General features: G+C 38.9%; 1 protein-coding gene across 10 annotated transcripts in view; it reads right to left on the bottom strand.

The window, feature by feature from the left end:
* Positions 1–25,724, bottom strand: part of msi2b (musashi RNA-binding protein 2b) — a 288,248-nt gene that overhangs the window by 24,959 nt on the left and 237,565 nt on the right. For 6 of the 10 annotated variants that reach the window (XM_067364759.1, XM_067364755.1, XM_067364754.1 and 3 more), the window contains exon 11: positions 10,292–10,414. The exons of 2 other annotated variants lie outside the window; for them this stretch is intronic. In XM_067364759.1, coding sequence (XP_067220860.1) covers positions 10,292–10,414 — 123 coding nt within the window. The remainder of the gene's footprint in view (positions 1–10,291; positions 10,415–25,724) is intronic. 2 more of the 10 variants (XM_067364757.1, XM_067364756.1) reach the window with 1 other exon arrangement.

A 25,724-nucleotide genomic window follows, 5' to 3' on the forward strand; every position in this document is an offset into this window, starting at 1 on the left:
TATTCCTTATTTGTCAAAACGGACAGCAACTGTGAGTTCTAGCCCTCAGGATGGTACTACTGTGCCGCAGGCAGTAATCTTTCCTTGTACAAGAACATCTACTTTTTTTGGGGCAAATCATATATAGACCTGCTTGTATTGATCTGTAAGGCTGTAGGGAAAGTGAAGTGCTAAAGCTCTAGATAGGCATAAGATACACTGGGCCCCATTATACCCCCTGCGCAATGCGGCGCCAGACACGACGCAAGTGTTTTTTGCCAAATTCAGCCTGATGCAGTTATGATTTTCAGATTCAATGCCCATGTCGTTTAAATAGCAAATGCACTCGCACCCATATGTGCACTCGCCCATGGGTGCGCTGGTCTGAAAATGAGGTGTGTTCAGGTGCATTGTTGGCATCTTGCTATTTTGTGGCAACTGAAAACGACTGCGACAACTGACCAACAAAAACCTGGTCTAAAGTCAATGGCGCAGTATTTTTTGTTATTTAAAGGGCGCGTTAGTAATACGTGCCTTTAGGCGGGTGCACAACACGTGCACATTCTGCATGTTACACACACAAATATGCCAAATATTAAAAATAAAAGATCATAATGATTTAACCTTGCGCACAAGCAGATCCATTTCCTCTCTGGAGCAGCATTCAGTCTTTCTGCTTGCAAATTCCGCCATGTAAATGGCGATTCCGTCATGGTGCAAGCGCAACTGGCTTTTAAAGGGAATGGGAAATGAGACTCTTAATGTGTCATGGGTGTGTTTTGTGCGTAACATGCAATAAACCAATTAGAGACTAGGTACAACCCTTTTGGACCATGTGCCTGGCACGACCACCATTTTTTCTTGTTGCAAAAATAGCAAAAGAGGATTTGGACACGCCCTAAGTGCATTTGCGCCATGTGCTTCAGACCATGCACTTAGATTCACTGTTTGAAATGCTATTCACAGAAAAACTGCGACAGATTTCATCTGTCAAGATCTGACAATCATATAGTCAAATCAACATGTTGCAGTATCATGAAAAATATACAATTTAACAAATAAAGCAAAAATGTAAGCAAATTGCAAAACAAAAACAATGAAAAGCAAAACTAAAAGCAAAACAAAAAAGAAAGGAAAATCAAAAAGCAAAGCAAACATACATTGCAAAACACAACAAAATGGAAAACAAAATAAAATGTAAAAACAAAATATAAAAAGCAACCCCCCTCCCCCAAAAGCTACAAACTGCAAAACAAACTACAAAAACAAACAAAAACACTAAACAAAAAGCAAAACTGAAAAAAAGCCACAGTTCTGCTTCTACCTTTTTTGTTTTTGTGTGCTAACCCCTTGCTTTCTGCTTCATCTTGAGAGTAAGTCAAATCAACATCTTATTTAACTAAATGACTCCCAACTTCCACATCAGACCACTTTTATTGAGTAAAAACAAATGATTCAAGGAGATTCTTGAGATGAGCTCTGTGTTTCATGGAGACACCAAGATGAAATTCTGTTCGTCCAGCAGAAAAGTCTTAGTAAAACTAAAATGTGTTTGCATTGCAATTTAACATTGTCTGTCCGCTACTGAAGGAGGAGGGAGAAAAAAAAAAAAAAAAAAAAAAAAACCTTTCTCCACGTGGATCAGGCTCAGCGCAGTCTGTACGGCTCACACCTGACCTGTCAGCAGTCTATTACCACAATTAGCCTGCTGATGTTAGCAAAATACTGCCATTTACAGAGTCTTTTCATGGGGGGACGATGGAAAAGCTGACATTTCGCAATGTGACTTTCAAACACTTCTTTAAAAAAGCTCAAGGACTGCGGCCTGCCTTGGAAATAGCATTTCACACAATCATCTACTCCAGGCAGAAATGTCAGTCGCAGAGAGGGAATCCGTACACTCCAACAAAAATACAGACTGTCGTTCTATAAAAAGCACTGACCCTGCAATTCCATACTCAGAGACATTATGTTTTATCTCTCTGTCTCTCAATCTCTCTCCACTTGAATAAAGCCGGCAGCACTCTTCCTCTCTAACATATCCTCTACTAGGTGTCAATAAACTTGTCAAATGTGCCTCCAAATTAGCTTTGAAATTTCCGAACATCCACAATTAGCTACCTCATTTCCACCTATGTCATTTTTAAAGAATTACAAGTGCCCTTCGCCGACTCCACAGAGAATCACTCTCCATTCAGAGATGGTCTTTTCTAGTCGTATATATTTGAGTAATTATCATTACAACATGTCCCTTTTAGCTAGAGAAGGCATCGAATAATTTGTCTGCAGATAATGTTTCAACGTTTAGGCTCGAAAATAACGAAAAACCCTAGTTTTGTGGCTAGCGCTCACACCTCTGTGCATAGGTGGAGAGGGGAAGCGGACAGCTAGCTGCAAGACGGTGAAAACATACATCTATCTTCATCAGGAGCGTGACAGACAAGTATGAAGTGCGTTTCATATTTGCAGCATGGGCGGCTGGCACCATAGAGACGGCCTGGCCTAGATTGCACCTGCGGACACCACAGCGAACGAGGTAGACACAGCTGCAGTCCGGGGCCTGTCTGTCAGGATACGACAGCTAATGGAGAGTGACACCGGTTTTCTGTGGCTCCCGCTTCTCTAACTCACACGCGAGTGCACACGAGGCGTACTTTAACCTCGCTGAAGAAAGAAGAACAGATGGAGGGAGGGAAGGGATGGAGAAACCTGAAAGAATTTGGAGGGACATGTCTCGCCCTAGGGACACCGGTGGCCCTTTGTCCCTGGCCCAGGTGAGCCGAGGTGCTGAGGTTGTCAGGTCTCCAGTTCTAGGATGTGCTTTTGTGAGATGTGCAGTGTCAGATAACTTCTGCATCTCCTGTGAGTCATCTCTCTCAGTTTGCCAAAGAGCTATAAGAGTAAGTGGGGCGGCACTGCCAGATTGTCATTCTATAAACACCCGGTTCACTCTGACACATGCTGCAGGAGATCTCAATAAGTCAGATATTGTTTTACACACCTCCTCTGACAAGTATCTTCGAGCTGAAGAAGTATAAATGAGAAAAAGTACTTTCGATCCAAAATGTATAAAGCAAAAGATCCAAAGAGAAGAGACGGCAGACATAATGCATTCTTTCCAAAAACAAGCTAACAGACATGACAACCTACTCAAATCTAGATCTACGGTTTCTATCAGAACCACTAGAGAGGCATGCAGTCAACTAACAGACACATATAGGTCCAAGAAAATGAAGCAGAGAGAAATGGCAAAGATTGAGGGGGAAAAAAAAGGTGAGAACAAAAAATAATACTTGAACTGGGCGGAATAAAGAATGAAATATTGATGAGTGTTAAAGGATTAGTTCATCCAAAACGACAATTCTTCATTATTTACTCACCCTCATGTTGTTCCCAGACTGTTATTGGGGACTGGAGCGTTTAAGCTTTAAAAAAGGATGGAAAAGGACCATAAAAGTATCATAAATCTGGTCTGACTGGACTGTGAATGAATCATTTTGTGAAATGGATCAAAACCAGGGTTATGATCCTTAAATAAAACATTTTTTTTTATTAGTTTAATTTATTTTAAACTGAAATAAAGCTGAAATATATATATATATATATATATATATATATATATATATATATATATATATATATATATATATATACACACACACACAGTGCTTCCCACAGGTTTGAATATACTTGCGGTGGTAGCCGGGTGAAAAATCCTCCTATTACCCACAGCACAAAAATGGTCTACTACATGTGACAAACAAATAATGTGTGATTTTTAACAGTATTTTTTTTTATTGAAATTAATTTTAATTACATAGCATATTCCATTTAATTACATACTAATATTATGCATTGTAAATTATGCAAAATTACAGCATTTAAATGGTTAACCTTTTCCTATGTTCTCCTTGCTGTCATATAGTCTCTCTCTCAGTGAATGGGACACAGATTTTACTAGTAAAATTTATAAAATGAATAATATGTGTAAAATAATGTTCTGAGTCTTTTCTTCCTGTGGGAAAGACTACAGTAATTTACTATGAATTAAATGGAAATCAAATTAAATACAATTTATTGTGTAACCAAAATACCAATAATGCCCGAAAGAAAAAACTTAGCGTGTGACTTTTAATTATAAACAAGCCCGAAATACACCGGGACTCTTATTTTGAAATGTATGATCTATTGAAGGCTGATCCTTCAGATTCTTACAATCTTCTAAAACATTTTATATAAAGGCCATAATGTAGACTTTGCAATAATTCATCAACTTGAGTTCATTAGCAATCGCTTGGCATAAATCTGCGCTTTTCCTTGATTGATTTCATTGATCTTGCGCGGATATAAAAGGATAAGAGGATAAAAATAATAAAAGCAAAAATGTGTCTCCAAATATACTTGGGTGGCCGTCCCAAGTAAAGTCTATGTGTGGGAAGCACTGATATATATATATATATTTTTTTAGATGAAAAACAAACTAAAGTAAAATTAGAAATGTTGAGAAACTGAAATTTTAGTTGACGCATAAAAATTACTAAATGGAAATAAAAAAATAAAAAAAACTGAAATAAAAATGAATTAAACCTAAATATTAATATGTATAAAAACAATAAAGATGATAAAATCACATAAAATATTAACGTAAAATGAAAACAAATCTATTTCAAAATATTAATAAAAACTCTGATAGTACATAAAACATAACAATGCATTTCTACTGATCTCAGTACATATAATGAATGCACCAAGGGTGGATGTCAAGATTTTTAGTGAGAAGAAACTTTTTTTTTTTTTTTTTTTCACATATGCATCACTTTTGAAAGTTTTAGCCCCCATACATTTCTCCTTTTTTATTTATCTGAAAAATGACAGATTTGAAATAACATGAGGGTGAGCACTGCAGGTTGCACTATATAAGGAGGGATGGTTTGAATATAATCCAGAAACCCAAGATAGAGAAGATGTACAAGGTGCAGGGACAAACCTTCCGCTGGAGTGTGACCAGAGGAGAGTGTGGAGAGAGGAAGTCAACAGGTGCTGTCTCTGACTTACACACACTGGCTTTCAATCAGGACCAAACCAAACAAGAGAGAAACAACAGAAACATGACCATCGGCCTGGTATCCTACTACACACCAACACATCAACAGGGTTGGTTTGAGGGTGTTTTTATGATCATTGTAATACAAACGTTAGGACTCCACTTCAAGAGCTAGATGAAATCGCTACCATGCGATGAACTGTTTCATGGGCCCTGTCCATAAATAATGAATACCATTCAAATCACACGTACCGTTTAGCCTAGCTAAAGTATGCGTTTCATTCATTTTATTACCTTACTGCTAATAAATAATCATAAAATAGAAGCTGCTCTTGAGTATCAGGCTTTAAATCAGGGGTTCTGTAAGATATTTTTTGTAAGGAATGAATATTTTTATTTAGCATCAAGACATTTATAATGTTACAGAACATTTCTATTTCAAATAAATTCTGTTCTTTTGAACTTTTTAAACATCAAAGGATCCGGAAAAAATGTTTCCACAAAATATTTTGCAGCAGAACTGTTTTCAACATCGATAATAAGAAATGTTGGTAATACTTTACAAAAAGGTATTGTGCGTATTGTGTTTGCGCTCTGGAGAACATCAAATGTTTCTTTTTACACCGTGTTTTTGCAGTGGTGAGCAATGTAGCCAATCACTGTCATGTTTGTTGATCTCTTGAACACAATGGCCAATCAGGGGTGATTTTAGTTTAGTCAGAATCCACTCAGAGTATTTTGAAAAACAAAAGTTTTTTCCATGCTGCTAAGATGACCAACAGCCAATTACATATTAAGCATCAGAAGTGGCATTCACATATAAATGTGGGATTCAATCACAAAATTGCAATAACTGACAGTGATAACCATAGCATGGGACAAAAATATGCCATGTCAAAATAAATAAGCATTAAGCAAAGTAAATGCACGACTAATAGATTAATAGAAAATACTCACATTTTCTTATCAACATTTTTGAAATTCTATTACAATTATTTGTAAAAATAATGACTTGTAAATAAACTTAAATGTCTCATTGTACATTGCTATTCTTGTTATGATAGAGCCGTCGCTTACACATTACATCTACACTAGATCACCCTCACTAATTTCAGAAGCAATTTTTATTTCTTGAACCGGGCCTGCCTTGGTTGAGAATCTCAGTTTTAAACATAATATTGCATCAAGCAAGTGGAGGAAGAGCAACAGCCCTCGGATGATCGACGGAGATTATGCAGCTATGAAGATGATCTGCAAGGGCCGTCTCCAACGTCACCATTTTGCCAGAGTACCACGCAGAATATAGTGCGACAGCTCGTCTGTCAGAGTGGAGCCTCTGACTTTCACCGTACCCTTGCCGGCAGGTTTGCGCAGGAGTTAACTGACTGACAGTCGGCACGCAAACACATCACATCCTCCGCCTAGCAGCAAATGTATGCACAGCAGGGGTGTATAAATTGTGCTGCGCAATGGAGATCAGTTGGGTAATAGATGATGAGGTTCTTGGAAAAGGTCATCCTTAAATGTCAGTGCTCTGTCTCAATGGCTTTCTCACTTCTGTCACAACGCAGCCATGGAGCGACTCCATCAGTCACAAAAGAGTGCAACTGCGCCATCAGCTTAAGACGCTAGCCATGGGGGGTGGGAGGGTGATAAAATAACTACACTGGCCTAATAAACTTGGTCCAGTGGGCCAAGACCTTACCTAATCACATTCCTCTCCAAAACACACAGTATAACCCAAGCTTTCAATGTTCAAATAAAAAATTAAGCTCACTGGATCTGAATTTCACAATGCCAGCGTAGTATGACTTCTTTGAACTATAACCACAAGCTGTTTAAAAGTCTGGAGATGCTATCACCTGAGAGTCATTTCTCATGTAGCTCTCGTTTTAAACTCAGAGCTCGCTCCAAACAAGCCTGGCGTAATTCACACACATTAAACAGCAACGAGATGCAGAGAGCTGTTTTTTCAGGCTAAGTTGGTTTCTTTAGCCAAGTGCTAATCAGAATCAAACATGTCTGATTGGGTGGAGAGGCATGACTGATTGGCTCACGCTCTGTCGACTGCACTCCTTCAAACCGTGCGCTGAGCCACTTTTACGCCTGTCTGCCAATTACACCGGGGTGGATAGCTGTCTGCCGAAGTGCAGGTGTCAATGGAGCAAACTCGAGTATAGGTACGAGTTAAAATATGCAATAAATGCATGCGTATGCGCAAAAAGGTGTGTTCACACTATTTCAGTGCACTTCATTTTGTCAGACAAATTGGTTGAAGTATCAAATGTAGAAAAGGTGGACATTACACACACACAAAAAAGTCAACTTTCATATTACAAGCAACTTAGAATATTAAACTTACAATGTCAAGTTTTTCATATTTGTAAACCGTATGTTCGTTTTTTTTCAATCTGTACTTGCAAATTCATAATCCACGCTTTCATGATCCGTTCCCACAGTTTTAAAACTGTACTCACAGATTTGTGGCCCATCCCTCATTTTAGAAATCTGCGCCGACTGATTTAACTATGGCTCACCTATCAGTTACACTGACTGCAGTAGGTTTACATGGTAATGTAGTAAACTAAAAACAACAACAACAACACGGTCATCCACAGACACAGTATAAAGTACCCTACCCATATGAAAGGCGAACCCAGGACTGACAATAAATCCAAAATAAATGCAAAGAAACAGTTTGTAATATTAACTTATCCTATTTAGTCATTAAATACAAATAATCACTGCCAGGACAGGTCATAAAAAAGTGTTTAGAACTGAAAAATCTGTAAACATAAATGTAAAAAGTAATTAAGTGACTGATTTCAAAAGTGAACAAGAAAGTACCATTACATATTATATAGAATAAGTGGCAGGTCTATTATTTTGCATTTACACTCCAGGAATTAATGCACAGATCATTTGAGATTGTTTTGTTTTGTCCATTGCTATGGTTATCATTGTCTATTGGATTCAATCACACATTTAAATATGGTTGTCAATCCATAAACTTTGCAATGTGTAGTTAGAAGCATGAAAAAATATACATTATATACAGAAATTGAGCAATGATCACTGCTATTATAATCACTGAAGCTGTGCTCTTGCGAAAACTCCCGTTATAATCAATGAAGCTGCATCTCTGACATTGTGTTTTATACTTGGTTATAATTAAAGTTGGTTATAAGTTGGTTATAATTAAAGAACTTCGTGAGCATGCAGAACTTGTGGTGAACGGAAACTTCACCACTTTGATTGGTGTTGAGATGATTCTGACGAATTTAAACATATGATTGGCCACTGTGTTCACGCGCTCAACAGATATGTCTTTGATTGGCTACATTGCTCAATGCTCAATGCTGCAAAAACACGTTGTGAAACCTTTGACATTCTTCACAAAGCACTAACACAAACACTCATGGGAGCGTTTGAAAGCATTGGGTTATTGGTGTATACTGGTACTGCAGAACGGCAGGTATTGCCACATTAAATGATCAAATACATCTTTGGAAGGACAAAGATTAATTTTGGTGGCCGCCAAAATATTTTCAATGCAGGAAAAACCCTGTAATAATAATAATTATAAAGAATGAATGGAGGCTTAGGCTCCTTGGTCAACTGAAGGTTGTCATGGAAAGGCTTTATGTATTTTGTATTGATGTTTGACATTAGAAAATTAAGGGCAAAATGTAGGCCTATTGAAAGTACTCCAACCCCTGTCTATAAAATGTGAGAGTATTAGAATATGACAAATAAATAAATGGACAAGATAATGATGCATAATTATTATTAAATGTTATCTATTCCACCCAGTCGCCACTATAGCCTAGACTTTAAGCATGCAGTTAAGACAGCTGTATTCAATTTGATTTACAATAAAACAATATACAAAAGGTTGGTTAACAGAACTAGAAGCTTGTTCTGTTCTTGTGTTGGAAGACTACAGATTTCTAAAATGACGGATGGGCCACAAATCTTTGCAAAACTGTGGGAACGGATTGCAAAAGCGTCTGCACGGATTGTGAATTCGTGGGTATGGATTGAAAAACTGAAGGTACAGTTTACAAATCTGAGTGCACGGATTGGAAATTCGTGGGTACGATTTATTAATCCATGGGCATGATTTGACAAATTGCAAAACTGTGGCCACGGATTTGCGGGTCTTCTTGCGGGTGACTTCTTGGGCTCCGCAGATTTGCATGGGGACTTAACTTAATATTAATGCTCGGCTTAATGTAAAATGCAAGCTTACTGAACTTGAATCCACAAGTAAAAAACTTTTCTTTTTTTTTTGAGTTTACAGAACTTTTATACATTATGTTTGACAAACTCTAATTGTTAAGTTGGTCCAAAAAAAAAAATCACAAGCTGAATATACTCAATGACAAGTCAAGTCTTCATTTTTTTTTTTTCCCAACCTGAATTTTTTATTTTTTTTTTAACAGTAACAGTGTGAGTGTGTATAAATAAACTCGCCACCTGCTATGGAATCACTTTCTGATGGCCAATTAGCCAAGGCCATCATTTCCCATCGTGCTAAAGGCCAGACGTCAGCGAGAAGGCCGAGGGCTGTTCCTCCCTGCTGTTTATTTATTTAAGTATCCTTGCATCTTACAGACAAAGTCAGATTGATAGATTAAGCTATCCAGCCTCCAGATCAATAGCCACAGTGGAACGAAAGAGCGACTGGGAACTGTTTAATGTGCACACACTGTGTTTTCTAGACAAAGGCGAACAAAATTTGTCCGAATGACGGAAGAAGGAATTAACGACAAAGAGCACCGACGATTAAATGTGAGAACTCAACAAACCATGAGAAATGAAAAGGCTCCCATGTGTAAGTCTGTTTGTAATAGTCTTTTGTGTATGTGTGTGGTGGGGGGTGGAAGGGGTTTAGCGAAACAAATACAGCAGCTACGGTAAAGTACAAATGGCAGCACGAGCAGAAGCCGGCCCATGTGCCCTGATCTGTTACCAGTTTCACCGACCAAAATCCTGACATTAACTAAACTAAGAAAAAGGGGGGGAGGGGAATAACTGGTCCCAGACCATTGGCTAGTGGGCCGACTTCTGCCAGCACCATAAATCACATCTACAACAGGAAAGGAGGGGAAGGAGGCAGGAGCCTTGAGTCCTGTCCTTTCCTTCTAACTACAGACTGTGTGTATGTGTGAGTGCATATGTGTGTGAGAGAGGACAGAGGCGGCTAGAGTTAAGAGCAGCATGGAGAGAGCAGCAGTCACACAGATCTACGGCCAGAGCGTTTACCTGGCCCTGTGCTCTGAGGGTATGCTGCGTAGCCGCCTCTTCCACGGGCCCCCCTACCTGAGCCGCGCGCTGCCGCCACTGCCGCCGCCGCCGCTACTGGACCGTACGCTGTTGCCGGGAAGCCTGTGCGAGGGGTGGGGATAGGATGGGGTTGAGGAAAGAGGAGAGTAGATAGTGGAGGACAAGGCAGAGGGAATGAGAGTACAACAAAGAAGGAAACAGGACAGAAAATGAGGAGGAATGATGAAATTAGAGGCGAGGAACAGGGTGGAAATAGGGAGTAGTGAAGGAATGAGAGGAATAGAGAGTAAAAAAAAAAGGGAATAGGGTGAATAATGAGGAATTAGTGAAAAGAAAAGAGAAGAGTGGAGAGGAAATGGAAAAAAATGGAAATGTAAAGAAATGAGAGGAGAGGGGAATAAACAGACAGGATAAAAGGAGGGAAATGGAGAAAAAATAGGGAACAAGGCAGAAAGTGAGGAATGAGACCAGAGAGAAACAAGGCAAAAAAAAAAGGATGGAAAAAGAAAAAATAAGAACAAAAATAGGGAACAGGGTGGAAAATGGGCATTAGTGAAGGAATGAAAGGAGAGGAGAGAAGAAAATAAAATAAAAACAGGGAACAGGGTGAAAAATGTGGAATAGTGAAGGTATGAGAGGAGAAGATAGGGTGGAAAACAGGAGTAGGTAAGGAACAAGAGGACAGCAGAAGAGGAAAAAGAAGGAACAGGGAGGAAAATGGGGAGTAGTGAAGGGAGGAGAGGGTAAAAGGAGAGGGAAAAATGAGAGGAGAGGATAAATTAGAAAATAAAGCAGGATCAAGCTACCTCACAACATTACTGACTCATAAAGTTGCTGCAGTGTCTGTGCAGGTTCTGCAGGCTGCTGTAATGCACCGTGTACTGTGGGCGTCTTCAAATTGCGGAGGAGACTGCAGTGGCCCTAATGCACTCTGGGTATTTCTGCATGGGTGACCACGCTGCTCCTTAGCTTATCTGTTTGGAGCACACAGCAGGAGGGCCACGGTCGAGCATCAGACTTTCGGATATGCTACTGAGCTTGTGCGGTCAAGTTACTGTGATAAAGTAATTAGATTTCGGTTATCATGCAAAATGTGATGGGACTAGAATGCTTTAATGGTGGAAATATAACACTGCAGTACACAGTTATTCAAGAACCTAACATTAGCCTGAAAAAAAAAAAAAAAAAAAAAAAACTCACTTTAGACAGAAAAAACAACAATAATGAAAATAAATCCCTGTATTTGTTGGTATGAAATCAATGTGTAAGCTAAATATGTCTGATTATATTAACGTCCTGTTGATGTGTTTTGACATCAGTGGCATATGAAATGTCTAGTCAGTAACACTTTAATGCACTCACAATGTATTAAATCCTCTTATAAATAAATTAAATAAAAAAATAAATGAATAAAAAACATTTTGATGAAAATTACAAATATTTTTAGGCAAAAAAAAAAAAGTGAGCCAACATTTCTGTGATTTTTTTTTTTTATATTGCCATATAGGCTAGTCTATATTTGCCTATAGGGCCTGTCTGTATTTTCATTAAAATTAGTAATTTAGTCATTTTAGTTTTGTGTCTTTAGCATCACAACACACACTAGACATTCATTCATCAAGCAAATGAGAATTTTCTACTCATGCAGCTCTATCTTCCATAACACCTCATACAAATTACAAATTCACGGTCTAACAAGAGCTGAAAAGAGACACGAGACCAGGGGCGAGTCAGAAACCACAGCTCGACTTCCATAAAGGCAGAGAGAAATCCGGCAAGAGCCAGAAAGATGATCCAGCGCAACACTATAGGGTTAACTCCAACCATGACCGGCATCGGCAGCACAAAGGCGATATGGAAATGGCTCCACGCTCCCAACACTTTGTAGTCCACTTAAGTCACTTATCTCTGCGATGCCGCTCATGTTTGGGCGGGAGAACGAGGAAGCGAGACAGAGACGGAGAGTCGTAAAGCCGAGCAGGCGAATCGTCCTCCGGTTTATGCCTTGAAACTCAATCAATCAGGAGGATAATTTGGTCTCCAGGCAGTGTGAACTGATGCTACAGTCACACCGGGCCCTGGGTGCTGTACGGGCACCGTGATTTGTGAGCAGGGCTGGATGAAAGTGTCTTCATCTCCTACCCGGTTTAGTGGCTCTTTATGGTGTTATTACGAGATTAGGCATCAGGGATTAATTGCTCGCTTCCAAGTGCCCTTTAATTCACTTTAACCGTGCGTTACACAGGGGAAAGGAACAGGTACTTGTATGGCATGGTAGCATGGGAGGGGACGTGATGCATGTGTGAAAGTAACCGAAGAAAGTAAACCAACTGAGGGTGAATGCACCGACTGTAATGCCCGAGATTCATGTTTACAAGACATTGGATTAATGGTTTTATGCATGACTACCTTCCATTAAAAACAATAGCTCTGTTTCAAAGCCTATTGAGCTGCCTCATTGCCTAAATAGCGAGCTGCCTTCTGAGGCAGCATTCTAATCATCATGGAAACTCATAAGTGAATGATTTGAAATGCTCTACATAGGCAGAAACTCATTTAGAACATCAATAGCAATTCACAATTGATTCTAATAGAGTTTGATGTTAGCATATTGCTAAGCTAATGTCACAATCATTGATGCAAGACATGAATGCCAAGTTAAATAACTCATTTTTAATTACACTAAACTATTTGTACCAAATTTGAGAAAACAAGGCAGCATTTTTAAGGCCCAAAAATGGAAATGATATTCTTTATTCACCCTGCTGGGATTGGGAAGATGTATATAGGTCATTGACAAATAAGGTTTTTAGAAGTGTAAAAAAAACCTAATGGAGATATTATTAAGTTTTATCAAGTATTAACAATGAGATTGTGTGTGTGTGTGTGTGTGTGTGTGTGTGTGTGTGTGTGTGTGTGTGTGTATATGTATATGTATATATATATATATATATATATATATATATATATATATATATGTATATGTATATATATATATATATATATATATATATTATAAAATCAAATAACACTGCTTTAGTCACCAGCGAAGTCATGCGGTTTAACCCAAATTTCAGTTTCACCGAATGACACTTTTGGTTATATCGAGTGATGATATTTTCAAACAATGCTAACAGGCTGACATATAGCTAGCTAGCAAAAGGACAATCAATCATTTTATATTTAGTACAAGTTTTTTAAATATTACAAATTTTTTTTATGTTTTATAGCGGTTGTACCTAATGACCTGATGTTTCGGGACATGCGCATGAGCAAGTGAAAACATGAATATTTCAAATAGTTAAAAGAGAGTTAGTTACTTTGCTTCATGACAATGTGGCCCTTTGCAGGTGTCTGAAAGATGTCACATCCTGTCACATGATATTAACCGCATGACTTGATCCAAAATGGTCCCTTTATATTGGTTACTCCGAATGACATCAATGAAATTAATTTTTCCTGACATTCATTCTCATAACAAAGCAACGACTTCTACACATAATTTTAATACCATTTTGCACTATGTTGATATATGATGTTATAAAATCATGGCAAAATAAAAAAATATATACATTTATTACATTTTAAGATATTTTATTCATAAATGAATTGGCTGTATTGGCCTTTGGACAGTTAACCCGAATGACCTTTTGACACTTCAACATCTTTAAAATATCTTTATATGTAGCAAAATATAATTAAAACCTTTTGAATTCAATAAAAAAAGATCTAGGTGTACTACCTTACATACTTTGGATGTCATATCTTTATTATTATTATTATTACTATTATTAAAGGCCTTTGGACAAAAAAAAAAAAAAAAAAAAAAAAAAAAGACCCATCACGTCATTGACCCATATCTTCTGTGGAGCACAAATTTTGAAGAATACTTCCAAGAATTTTGCCCATACAATAAAAACCAACGGGGTCCAAAAATAACATTTGAGCCATCTGACTTCAGTGTATGGAAAAACACAACAAAGAAAAACAACAAAACAAATTCACTCTTTTTTATTTCCGCAGAAGAAAGTTATACAGCTTTGGCCATTTTTTTTTTTTTTTTGGTAAACTATTCCTTTAAGGCTTATAATGCCTAAGTAAGCAGCTCACTAGGTCTTAGAACAGAGCAAATGAGCACTATGTCACTATCTTACACGGCGAGTATTTGCGTGTGCTTGGAAAAGAGAGCAAGATAGTGAGAACATGAGTGTATGTGTGGTGGTGTGCCCACGTGTGCATGTCAAAGAGACAGAGAACCACTCAGCTTGCTCAAATCTGCAGTGTTCAAACATCATAATTAAATATTATCATTTTATAGTGAACAATGAAGGACATCCACTCAAACGCTTCGTCAAAGTCATTATTATAATATAAATATAATTATAGAGCAGCTCTCTAATTAAAACACACATCTTTGGCTGCAGCGGTCCGTTCATGATTGAAAGCCAATAGACAATAAGTGGGTGACACTGGCAGATGGTTGGGTTCACATAGAAGGATGGATGGTAATTAGCCCTGTCTCTTACGGGTTCCCTCCTATTCTTCAGCACAGACGCCCTCCAAACCCTCATATTAGTGGCCTTAATAACCTTTCATGTGCTGCTAATGCCTAATCAAATAGGAGTCTTTAGGACAAGATTAGCTGTAGAATTGAACAATAGGACTGAGTGCTTAACATCCAGATAAATTAAAGTAAAGCCTATATAGCAGCTAGTGTTAAATATTTCAGCCAACAATGCCATTTCTAGCACTTGTCGATTGATAATTCTTATTCAAAATGAAACGGTTGCTTCCAGTTAAGAGCATCACCGTCGACTTTGACAATGTGTTTTCACAGCATTTCACATGCAGAAACCCTGAATATGCTACATGTTTGAGACAATCTGACAATCACAACAGATTAAGACAGAAGTGTGTGCGTGAAAATACATCACCTATATACAATGTTGGGGGTAACGCGGTAAAATTGATGCACATTCATTTACTTATGTTGTTGACAGCCAAAAATACTGCTTCAAAACAGAAAAAAAAAAAAAAAAAAACAACAACAAACGCATTTCTTTATATGAAAGGTTTCTTTTTTCCAAGAGACTCAATAATTAAAAAAAAAAAAAATACAAATTTAAATCTCTACAAAGGCAGCAACTCAATGCAGGACACAAACAGCAATCTTATGTTAGAATGTCTTTTCAGGTAATTACAATAAACAGATATTTTCCCTCACCCTCATATTGCTTGGACCCCTGTGAATTTTAAAATACCTTCTTTTTATGTTCTACAAAAGAAAGCAAGTCATTCAGCTTTGGGACGACATGAGGGTGAGTAAACGATGAGAGAAGCATTTAATTTTTTAGGTGAACCATCCTCTTAAGCGTGGAGTTAATTCCGCCACATCAAACTGGGAGTATTTTGATCTCATCTGAGAGGCTGCATTTCATGTACTGTAAATATTAGCTTTAGCCCCACTTATCAGTCTCTTCAGAAAAGAACCAGCTCTTGACATGAGTAAAACATCTCACAGACAATGGTAAACATGCACCCTGCTGTGTCCCGTCAATACCAGCGTTAATTGCGGTGCTGCTGAACTCTACTTTTTTTTTTCTAAGTGGGTACCTCTCCACCCCACAATCATTTGTTTGATGTCAATATTATATGCGGATGCCTGTGTGCTAGAGATCTAGAAAGTTCTGGAAACAAATTACCTACTCAGAAAGCGCAAATTAAGAAGGTTAATTCACACATCTCGTCAGTGCTTTGTTCCTGAAGAGGGTCGGAGGGGCGAGAGAGGGGGGCGTGGGGTGGAGGGGTGAGTGTTATCCCCCAGGAACAGCTTGGCAGAATCAAATCAATTTCATGGCCTCTCTATTACCGAGGACATAACGCCAATATTTAGCTTTCCACTTTTACCCATTTTTCCAGCCTGTTTGCTCGGTCAGTGGCCGTGCTCGGCTGGGCCGGATTGGCCTGGAGTAGGGACAAGGACACATCTGTTCCACCCTGGAGCCCTGAAGGAGATGCCGTCCTCACTCGTCCCCCCTTTCTCTCTCTCTCTCTCTCTCTCTCTCCCACGCTATTTCCTCCTGCTGTCCCCTTACTTCTCTTTTTCACTGCCTCCTGAAGTCTTCTCAGTACATTTTATGAATCTGCAATTTTTATTTTACGATCGCTAATGCCTGTTTGTTCTTGCCAGCAGTCCTCTGGAGACACTCCAGTTTGGACCGCGTGCCGTTTGTTTTCTTTGCTGAATCTGTGAGTCATAGACATTAAATAATTAGACATGGTCGATCATGATTTTAAGTCATAATGGCCATTAAATGAGATTAGTGGGGCTGCTAACATTAAAACAGAAATGGCAATACATCTGATGAATTTGATATTGAATGTATCAGAACATCATTTAAACCCCTAATGAAACTGAATCAAAGAACAGGAACCGTGCCCTTGCTTTTGAACCACACTCAAAAAGCGCTATTAGTTGACGTAGCCATTATAAAAGACATTCAAGAAAGAAATGAATTGTGCAAAGAAATGTGAGTGCTAAAATGAGCATCTTAGGGAAAAAAGGTGGGTAAAAGAAAAGAGCAATCTCACCGACCATCTTTTCATCTGGCAAACGAGAGGTGAGTCATACTTCTCTAGCAGAAGCCCTTGACTTGTATTACATTCAAAAGGGCCTTTCTGCAGAGCTATCAAAGACTGCTGGGAGCTTGGGCAATGAGGCTTCCGAATGCACAAGCCTGAGTGGCGTTCGCCAGCAGAGAACTCCTCCGTATTACGCCCTCCTGCTCACATTTACGACTAATGAGGGTGCTGACGGTGAAGGAGACACGAGATGTGTCGCCGCTCCGGAGTGTGTGGCTTTGGGAATTACAGGTGTGAGAATCGTGGGTCAGCGCTGGCTGTAGGGGTTCAGTTGCTTGTGGCGGAAAGGTGTGAATTCAGCGGCGATTATTTAGATGAGGCGAGCATCGTGGAGGCAAGCGTTTACCACATTCAATGATGGTTATAGAACAATTACACTCGAGTCATCCAGAACCAGAAGTGCTGAAACAAATGCTGATTTGAACGTTTGATGTTATTAACATGAATGCTACCTTAAAGGTGCCCTAGAATTAAAAATTTAATTTACCTTGGCATAGTTGAATAACAAGAGTTCAGTACATGGAAAAGACATACACTGAGTTTCAAACCCCATTGCTTCCTCCTCATGTAAATCTCATTTGTTTAAAAGCAGGCCAATCTCAACATAACACCGACTGTTACGTAACAGTCGGGGTGTACGCCCCCAATATTTGCATATGCCAACCCATGTTCCCAACATTATGAAAGGCATTAGACAAGGGCAGCCAGTATTAACGTCTGGATTTGTGCACAGCTGAATCATCAGACTAGGTAAGTAAGCAATAACAACAGCGAAAAATGGCAGATGGAGCAATAATAACTGACATGATCCATGATATTTTTAGTGATATTTGTAAATTGTCTTTCTAAATGTTTCGTTAGCATGTTGCTAATGTACTGTTAAATGTGGTTAAAGTTACCATCGTTTCTTACTGTATTCACGGAGACAAGAGCTGTCGCTGTCTTCATTTTTAAACACTTGCAGTCTGTATAATGCATAAATACAACTTCATTCTTTATAAATCTCTCAAACAGTGTGTAATGTTAGCTTTAGCCACAGAGCACTATCAAACTCGTTCAGAATCAAATATAAACACCCAAATAAATACTATACTTACATGACCCGAAGCATGCATGCAGCATACATGACGAACATCTTGTAAAGATCCATTTGAGGGTTATATTAGCTGTGTGAACTTTGTAAATGCACTGTATTATAGAGTCGCGAGCTTGATGGGCAGGGAGCAAGAGATTTAAAGGGCCAGCAGCCCCTGAATCGGTGCATAGTTAATGATGCCCCAAAATAGGCGATTAAAAAAATGTATTTTAAAAAATCTATGGGTATTTTGAGCTGAAACTTCACAGACACATTCATGGGACACCTTAGACTTATATTACATCTTGTGAAAAAACGTTCGATGATACCTTTAAATCGCTTAGTATGTTTTATGTGTACATATTGCTTTTTTTCACACAGTGAAGTATAAATTAAGGTAAAAAATATATATATACCATAGACTAATAATGAAAGATAGGCAGAGCTACATCTAGGGACTAAAATTTATTAGACTTGGGGTCAGGTTCTTTTGAAGCCTAGCAACCACCCAGATCACCTTAGTAACCAGACAAAACACTCTTGCAAACACCTTAAACTTAGCAATCACACAGAACACCCATGCAACTGCCAAGGCACTCTAGAAACTGCATAACAAGCCCAGAACACCCTAGCAGCCACATAGCAACCATCCAGAACACCCTAGTACTAGGGATGTCCCGAGCTGACCTCAAGGATCGGTATCAGGGCCGATCAAGCGCCTTTTTTTGACTGGTATCGGCTATCCTAAGCTCGATCCCTTATTTTACATCAGCTGTCATGCAGGTGTCGTGGGTTTGCCAACCGCCATTAAAAGGAAAGGAAGAAGCTCAAATGTGTGTGTGTGTGACGCATGAGAACCAATGAGGTCTGTTCAAGTTTCCGTGTTTACCATATTAGATGTGCACTTTTGTAAGGAATCACTCGAAAGTCATTTACTATTTACTGTTTATTTTAGTTTTTTTCAGGCTATATGAGACGCCGTTGCCATAATGCATTGCTGTGGGTTCTGTATTGCTTAGGACTTGACTGACTGGCAATCTGACACAGCATGCTTTCAAACCTTATCTACACTTATTTTTTTTTCTCTATTGCAATTATTCTGCTTATTGTATAAATAAAATACTTTTTTACATTACTTTTGTACATTTCAGCCACTGAGAAACTCTCTGCACATCCCTGTTTACACTGGATTGATTCTAATAACTTTAATGTACTTGAGGTATGCACAAAGCACTAGGAAAATACGTATCGGATCAGGACACTGTATCGGCAGATACTCAATATTCAAAGACTCGGATCGCAGACACAAAAAACTTGATCGGGACATCCCTATAAAAACTGCATAACAGCTATTCAAAACACCCCAGCATTTATCTAAAACACCCTATCAACCACCCAGAACACCCTAGAAATCACCTGACAACTACATAGAACACTCTTGCAACACCTAAAACATCTCAACTGTCTAGAAACCAGACATAAAAATCCTGCAACTGCTTAGCAACCACCTAGAACACCACAGAAAGTATGGCTGTGCATTTTTTTAATGATAAAGAAAACACAGTAATAAAGATAAAAATGATTATTGGACAAAATTCAGTTACTTTCCTTTACAGCGATGCACTTTCACTCCTCCATAAATCGACAAACCTATTGTGTAAAAATCAGTCAAATCATGTAACATGATTATCAAAAATTGCATACTATTGCTGGTTGAAGCGGAAATACACTAAAAATGTAAACATAGCAGGCTTGGCGAATATTCATGTGAAGTTAAGTTTTAAGTGAATGTAAACAGTTGGGAGAAAATCAGATGTGCACCAGTATATTGGACCCGTGCATTAGGTCTTAAAGTGACAGCAGCCTAATAAACCTACTGCTGCCTGTCACTAATGTTAATCAAACAACAAAAGAAAAAGAGAAACTCACTCACTGCTCTTGACTGAATAACTTCTGTAGCTTTAATAAGAATCAAAGCAAGTTTAATTCATACAGTAAAGACTATATGCTGTTTTATTTTATATTTGATTATTCAATTTCTATAGGCCTATACTATTAGCTGAATACTATACTGATATAGACTTGAATGAAAAACAAAGCACTGTTCATTTCATTTGTATCTTTGTCCTATTGTTTGTAATTAAGCTTTTAACTAAATGACTCGTATAACATTTCGCCCACTCATAATCGTGTGAAATAACCTTGATTATAATATTGACCAAAATAACAATGATTATAATTTTTGTCATAACCAAGCAGCCTTAATAGAAAGCACAAAAACACACCCTAGCAACCATATAGAACACCTAAATCCACAGTGAGTATAATAAACTAAAATACAAAACAATATAATTCAATAAAATACCACAAAATATAGAGGAAAGCAAGTTCACAAGAATTATTATTACGTTTATATCCACTTTGAAAAGTGTGAGAATGTACTATGGTCCACTCATGATCAGAGGTTAAATACACAAGCATTGTTTTCATTGATCTGAGAAGCACATTAAGGGGAAAACACTGGAATATATGAACGGCCACAGGGAGCATCACATACAAGGTGTGAAGCTGTGTCTGACTAATAGTGCATCTTATAGAGCAATTTCTGAAGGCAGAAGGCATGACCAGATTTCTCTAGTACATCCATCATCTCAGGCCTGTATAAAATACGCCATGAGGGCTTTCTGAATATCGTCACAAAACAGCCACATGGCTGGGTTCTATATATCACAAAAGATGTGACATTAGCAAAGGATGTATAACAAAAGCTATGTGTATATATACACCTTACAAGCTAGGCTAGTTATTAAACCTTTGCATACAGAAAATATCTCACCTGGTGTACATATGTGTAATCACGGAGCGGGAAAATGGAGGATGGAGGGGTTTGAGGAAGACATATGTAACTGTACCCAGGGGAAGTAGCTGCGCCAGGGGAGGCAGTTCAGAGAAGACGCCACTTTACACGAGGCAATAAAACCTACAACTACTCAAAAAGAGAGACATTTTTCAAAGCAGTAATGAGCAGCAAGGAAAAATACATATCAGTCCTGGTGCACAGAACAAATAGAGTAAAAGAACAGCCTGACACCACTGCATAAATATTACTGGTAAGGCTTTAGCTAAGAAAAAGCAAGTCACTGCCTAAGAATACAATGGGGAAAGCAAAGGGCTAAGTCACCGCTTCTAAATGTCGTATTGATATATGTCCAGTGAGGAAACCAGCCCATTAGTTAAATACAGAAATGTGTAATGCCATGTGCTTGGCAAACAGGATCTTAATTCAGGATCTAAAGTTCAACTCCAAACGAGAAAGGAAGATCAAAAGGGTGAACAATGCCACGAGCTGTGAACTTTGTCACTCCGCTGAAGATCACGGCACAAGGGATTTGAAAGATCCGGATCTGGTCGGCCTGCTAATGTCAGAACCTGCCTAGACATCAGCGAGACCTCATACGGCTAGAGCAAACCAACCCACCTCCCCCGCGGCTTCCTGGCCCCCTGGATTCAGGTCCAATCACTGCCATCAGCATGAGCACTTATAATGAGACTGAGGCCCAGGGACAGGTCTCCTCTACTGGCCGCCTCCTTGATGAGGGCAATTACTGGCCAGACAAATACTATATCTCTGGTAGAGAGGAACAGGGATTATTTGGGGGGTGAGGGGGAGGCAAAGTCACCCACTCATCAGGCCAGATTCTTTAAGAAGCTCATCTGAGGGCAACGGACTTCTCATTGATGAAAGGTAGGCAGAAATGGTAGGGGGCTAATGCTAATCTAACTGTATAGTAATGTACATCTATCCATACATTTTCTAGGCTGTGCTGCAAAGAATTTCAGAATTCAAAATTCATATTTCCTTAGAGACACACTAGTTCTTGTAAGTCAGCATAGGAGCAGTGCTAAAGTTTTGCAAAAATGATCTGGCCAGAGGAATGGGAGACAGTGAGAAGTGGCCCCAGATGATATGTCAGAAAATGGCCATTAGCTGAAGCAGGCAGGCCAGGAAAAGCATAATCGCTGACAATTATTTTTTCATTCTATTATAAGTCAGTGGGATACTATTAAACTTTAATCTAAGATTTTTTGAAGTATAAAGTTTATAAAAATGTTCTAGAAGGCAAAGATTGAACGGTGTGAACACATCCTAAACCAGGTAAGATGTGCCAAGTATCCTGCAAATAATTTGTGCATACTCTATGTGGAAATTCTGCATGTCAAAATAAATAAATAAATAAAATTGATAAAAACACATAATATATAATAAAATAGAAAAATCAAAAATTTATATATATTTATATATGTTATTTAACAAATTATATAACAAAAACAAATTTTATATATTTATATATATTTTAAATACATAAAACAAAAAATAAAATAAACATAATACAACGTAACAAAAAAATATATAATAAAAATAAAAACACTATAATGTAAAATACAATAAAACTTCAAAGTAAATATATAATAAAAATATATAAAATATAAAAAAAACAATGAAATGTAACAAAAAACAACAACAACATAAAAAATAAATAAAATAAAAATATACACAATATAATTAAATTAAAATGAAAGAAACTTACATTTACAAGAAAATTACAAAATGTTCTGTAGCTTGTTGCTTGAGTAGGTTAGGACAAAAAGCACCTGTTGCATTGCATCTGGTTAAAGGAGCTACAGAGGATGTTTTCGTCGACTGAGAAACCAAAGACTGTTAGTGTAACAACCCCCCTCCTTCACAGCTCGTGGGAACGCCTCCCAAAACTTGTGCACGAGTATTGGAACACGAGTGTTTGTTTACCACCGGCATTCGTCGTGTCGTGTTAGTGGATTCATTATGTCGGACTCACCGCAGGTAACTTATAATCTGCAGTTGTTACTCCTGTCTCCTGACAAAAACAATGCATGCGGCGCCTGTGGAGTGTGGAAAGTTACTGGAGCGCACAGCTGCGCTCGTCTCTCACAAGGAACGTCACGGCAGTGATTGACAAGCCAGAGGACCAATCGTTTACGCTATGATCTCGCAAACGATTGGCTGATGTTTTTAAGGCCCTACCTCGTGCACAGATGATTTATATAAATATTATTCCTTTCAGTGCACCAAATAAATATATTATCAGTTAGTAAAGACAGTTTCAAGTAATATTGCAAAAATGTATAAAACAAAACATCCTCTGTAGCACCTTTAAGGCACTGTGTTTTGCAGTTGTAATTGTAAGAATATTGTGGCAAAAACAATAAAGAAATGTTTGTCTTAAGTTCTGGCTTAACTAACCATGTCAAACGATAAGCTATAGGACATTAAGTAGTAAAATTGTCTCGCCTCTATGTTAACCATCAGAACACGCTTTGCTTGGCTGTGACTGCGCTGTCATGTGACATTTTGCAGTGCTTCTCTAAAGGCAAAAGAAGGCGCTCCATTCAGAGTTCCATGTCTGAGTTGTGGATCTGATACAAGCTGATAATTAAACCCGTACTGGTTAAACCGCCTCTGCAGTGCAGAGTGGGATATGACAGGGATTCAGCCTGACTGTGGGGAACAGCAGATGAGTCATCAACGTGATTACAGCAGGCAGGGCGCATGAGACAGGCTGTCTAATCTATCGCTACGAGACGACCTCCAAAATGACCTCTGCCACCACGCACGCTGTTTACTCCGTAAACACACACAACATCTGCCCGCCGCAGCCCACGTCAGTCAAGAATTACACCTAAATGAAGCGGCGGGATGCGTTTTTAAGAGCTGTGTGTGTGTCCGGCTCAGCGGTCCCCGTTTTGAGCATGTAACGTGGTGAATGTGTTTGCCTCGTGCCTACTGAGTTAATAAGCAGCCTTTTCAATTAGAGCTAATTTGGGTGAAGAGCTGAATGGGGTAGCGCAGCTGCAGGAGACTTCACTGTTGCCTATTCATCCACTTTCTCTCTCTCTTTCTCTCCTGTTTTTATGATCCTCTCCTTACAATGGGTCAAAGAGAAGAAATTGTGCCACTCTCCTAAAGTCTGTTGGTGCTGCCAAGCTCAGCGGGACAGGGCTCATATCATACCTTCCCTCGGCAAGTGCCGCTCGCTCCTTTTCTGTCATCTCCCAATTTCCTTCTCTTCTCCGTCTCCCTCGCCTCCCACACAAAGAGTGTCTCTGGTCAGCCAAAACAGCATCTTTATTTGTTTGTTTGCACTCCAATATCCTGCGAGCCCAGTCGTGTTATCTGTATGACAGGGCCGGTGGAGAATAGAAAGGGGCCCCGTCCCTGACAGCCTCTATGTTTGCATAACTGATTGGGCCCTAATCAAAAGTGAAGCATCAATTCCAGCCCTCCCTCTTCTTCCTCCTGAGGAGAACAGAGGGATAAATGGAGGAATGAGAGCTAAAGGATGGTGTTCTAACACGTTGTTTGTTCCGACTGGGCTGAGAGGGGCGGCGACCTTGATGTTGGAACATCCTTCAGTTCTCATCAGCGGCAGCCGTGTCAAATACCAGAAATCGCGGCGGAACATAGATGAGGAGAGATGATTCGCCGCTTGGAAAACCAAAAGCGGTTAACGCCTAACGTGGGGCAAGATCAAACAGAAATAAACAAAACATAAAACGACAACAAAGTCGTACTAAAAAATTATCTGTGATGAGACCACCTCCACTTGCACTCCTCTGGATCAATGCAACCTTAATCTACAGATTTACGGTAAAATGAGAAGATCTTCTCTCACAACTTGGGGAAAGTCTGATGGATCCACAGGCTTGCAGGATAGACACTGAGCTTTGGATGTGCTTCTCATGGATTTATAGCCTCTGAAACATCCTTTTCAGTCTCATAAAAATGAGAAGAACAATGTGTGTGTGTGTGTGTGTGTGCGTGTGTCCTGGTGAAGGGGGAGATAACAGTGAAGGTGGCCTGATCCTGTCAGCTGTTTCTTATCTTATCTTCCAGAGGATGTTAGTATGAAAATGACAATAGCAGCAACACTTGTTCAGGAGCTCTGCCATAGCACCACTGGTTGTTTATGCCTGTATGTCTTTGGGGCAAAGAAAACACTAAATCCATCCGTGAGCAAAAATTGTTCCCGGAGGAGGACTAGAAAGGTACATACGCTGTATATCGATCATACGCACATACTGTAGCATTACAGAGCTTTATTTTCACCCAAGTTCCATTGATAAACAATTTATGGTTCTTGTTTTCATTAAAAATCAACACAGTAACACTTGCATACATGCACAGACTCTACAATCCCCTGTGACCTGTTACAAATCCAGTCACCTGTGTGGATTACAAGAAGTGCCTTGAAAAAAATTACCTTTTCTCTTTTCAACAGTCAATTTTTAACCTTCACTGCAGCCGAGCTTATAGTAAATCCTGGGTGCTACAAGCAGTCTGGAAAAAAGGCTTTTTTACCCTATATGTTCAACATCAAGGTCATTGACAACATCTGAAATGGAAGAGTGAGGGGACCCTTTTGGAGTGGCACTGGGCAGATCATTTTACAAGAAAAGCTGGGGGATTAAATGAGCAGAGAAAAAAAAAGCACCTTTTTGCACTAGAACTGCAGTTTAAGTCGAGCGGTTTGCAGCCTATTTTCCAGTGAGTCATATGCCAGCAAGACCTTCAGCTCTATATACAGGGTCAATATCACTAAAAATATGCATTCGATACACTCGATTGCTTTTCAGCTAGTGTTATGAGGCTTTTGGCAT

Source organism: Chanodichthys erythropterus, chromosome 17 (genome assembly GCF_024489055.1).
Source record: "Chanodichthys erythropterus isolate Z2021 chromosome 17, ASM2448905v1, whole genome shotgun sequence".
NCBI classification, from domain to species: Eukaryota; Metazoa; Chordata; class Actinopteri; order Cypriniformes; family Xenocyprididae; genus Chanodichthys; species Chanodichthys erythropterus.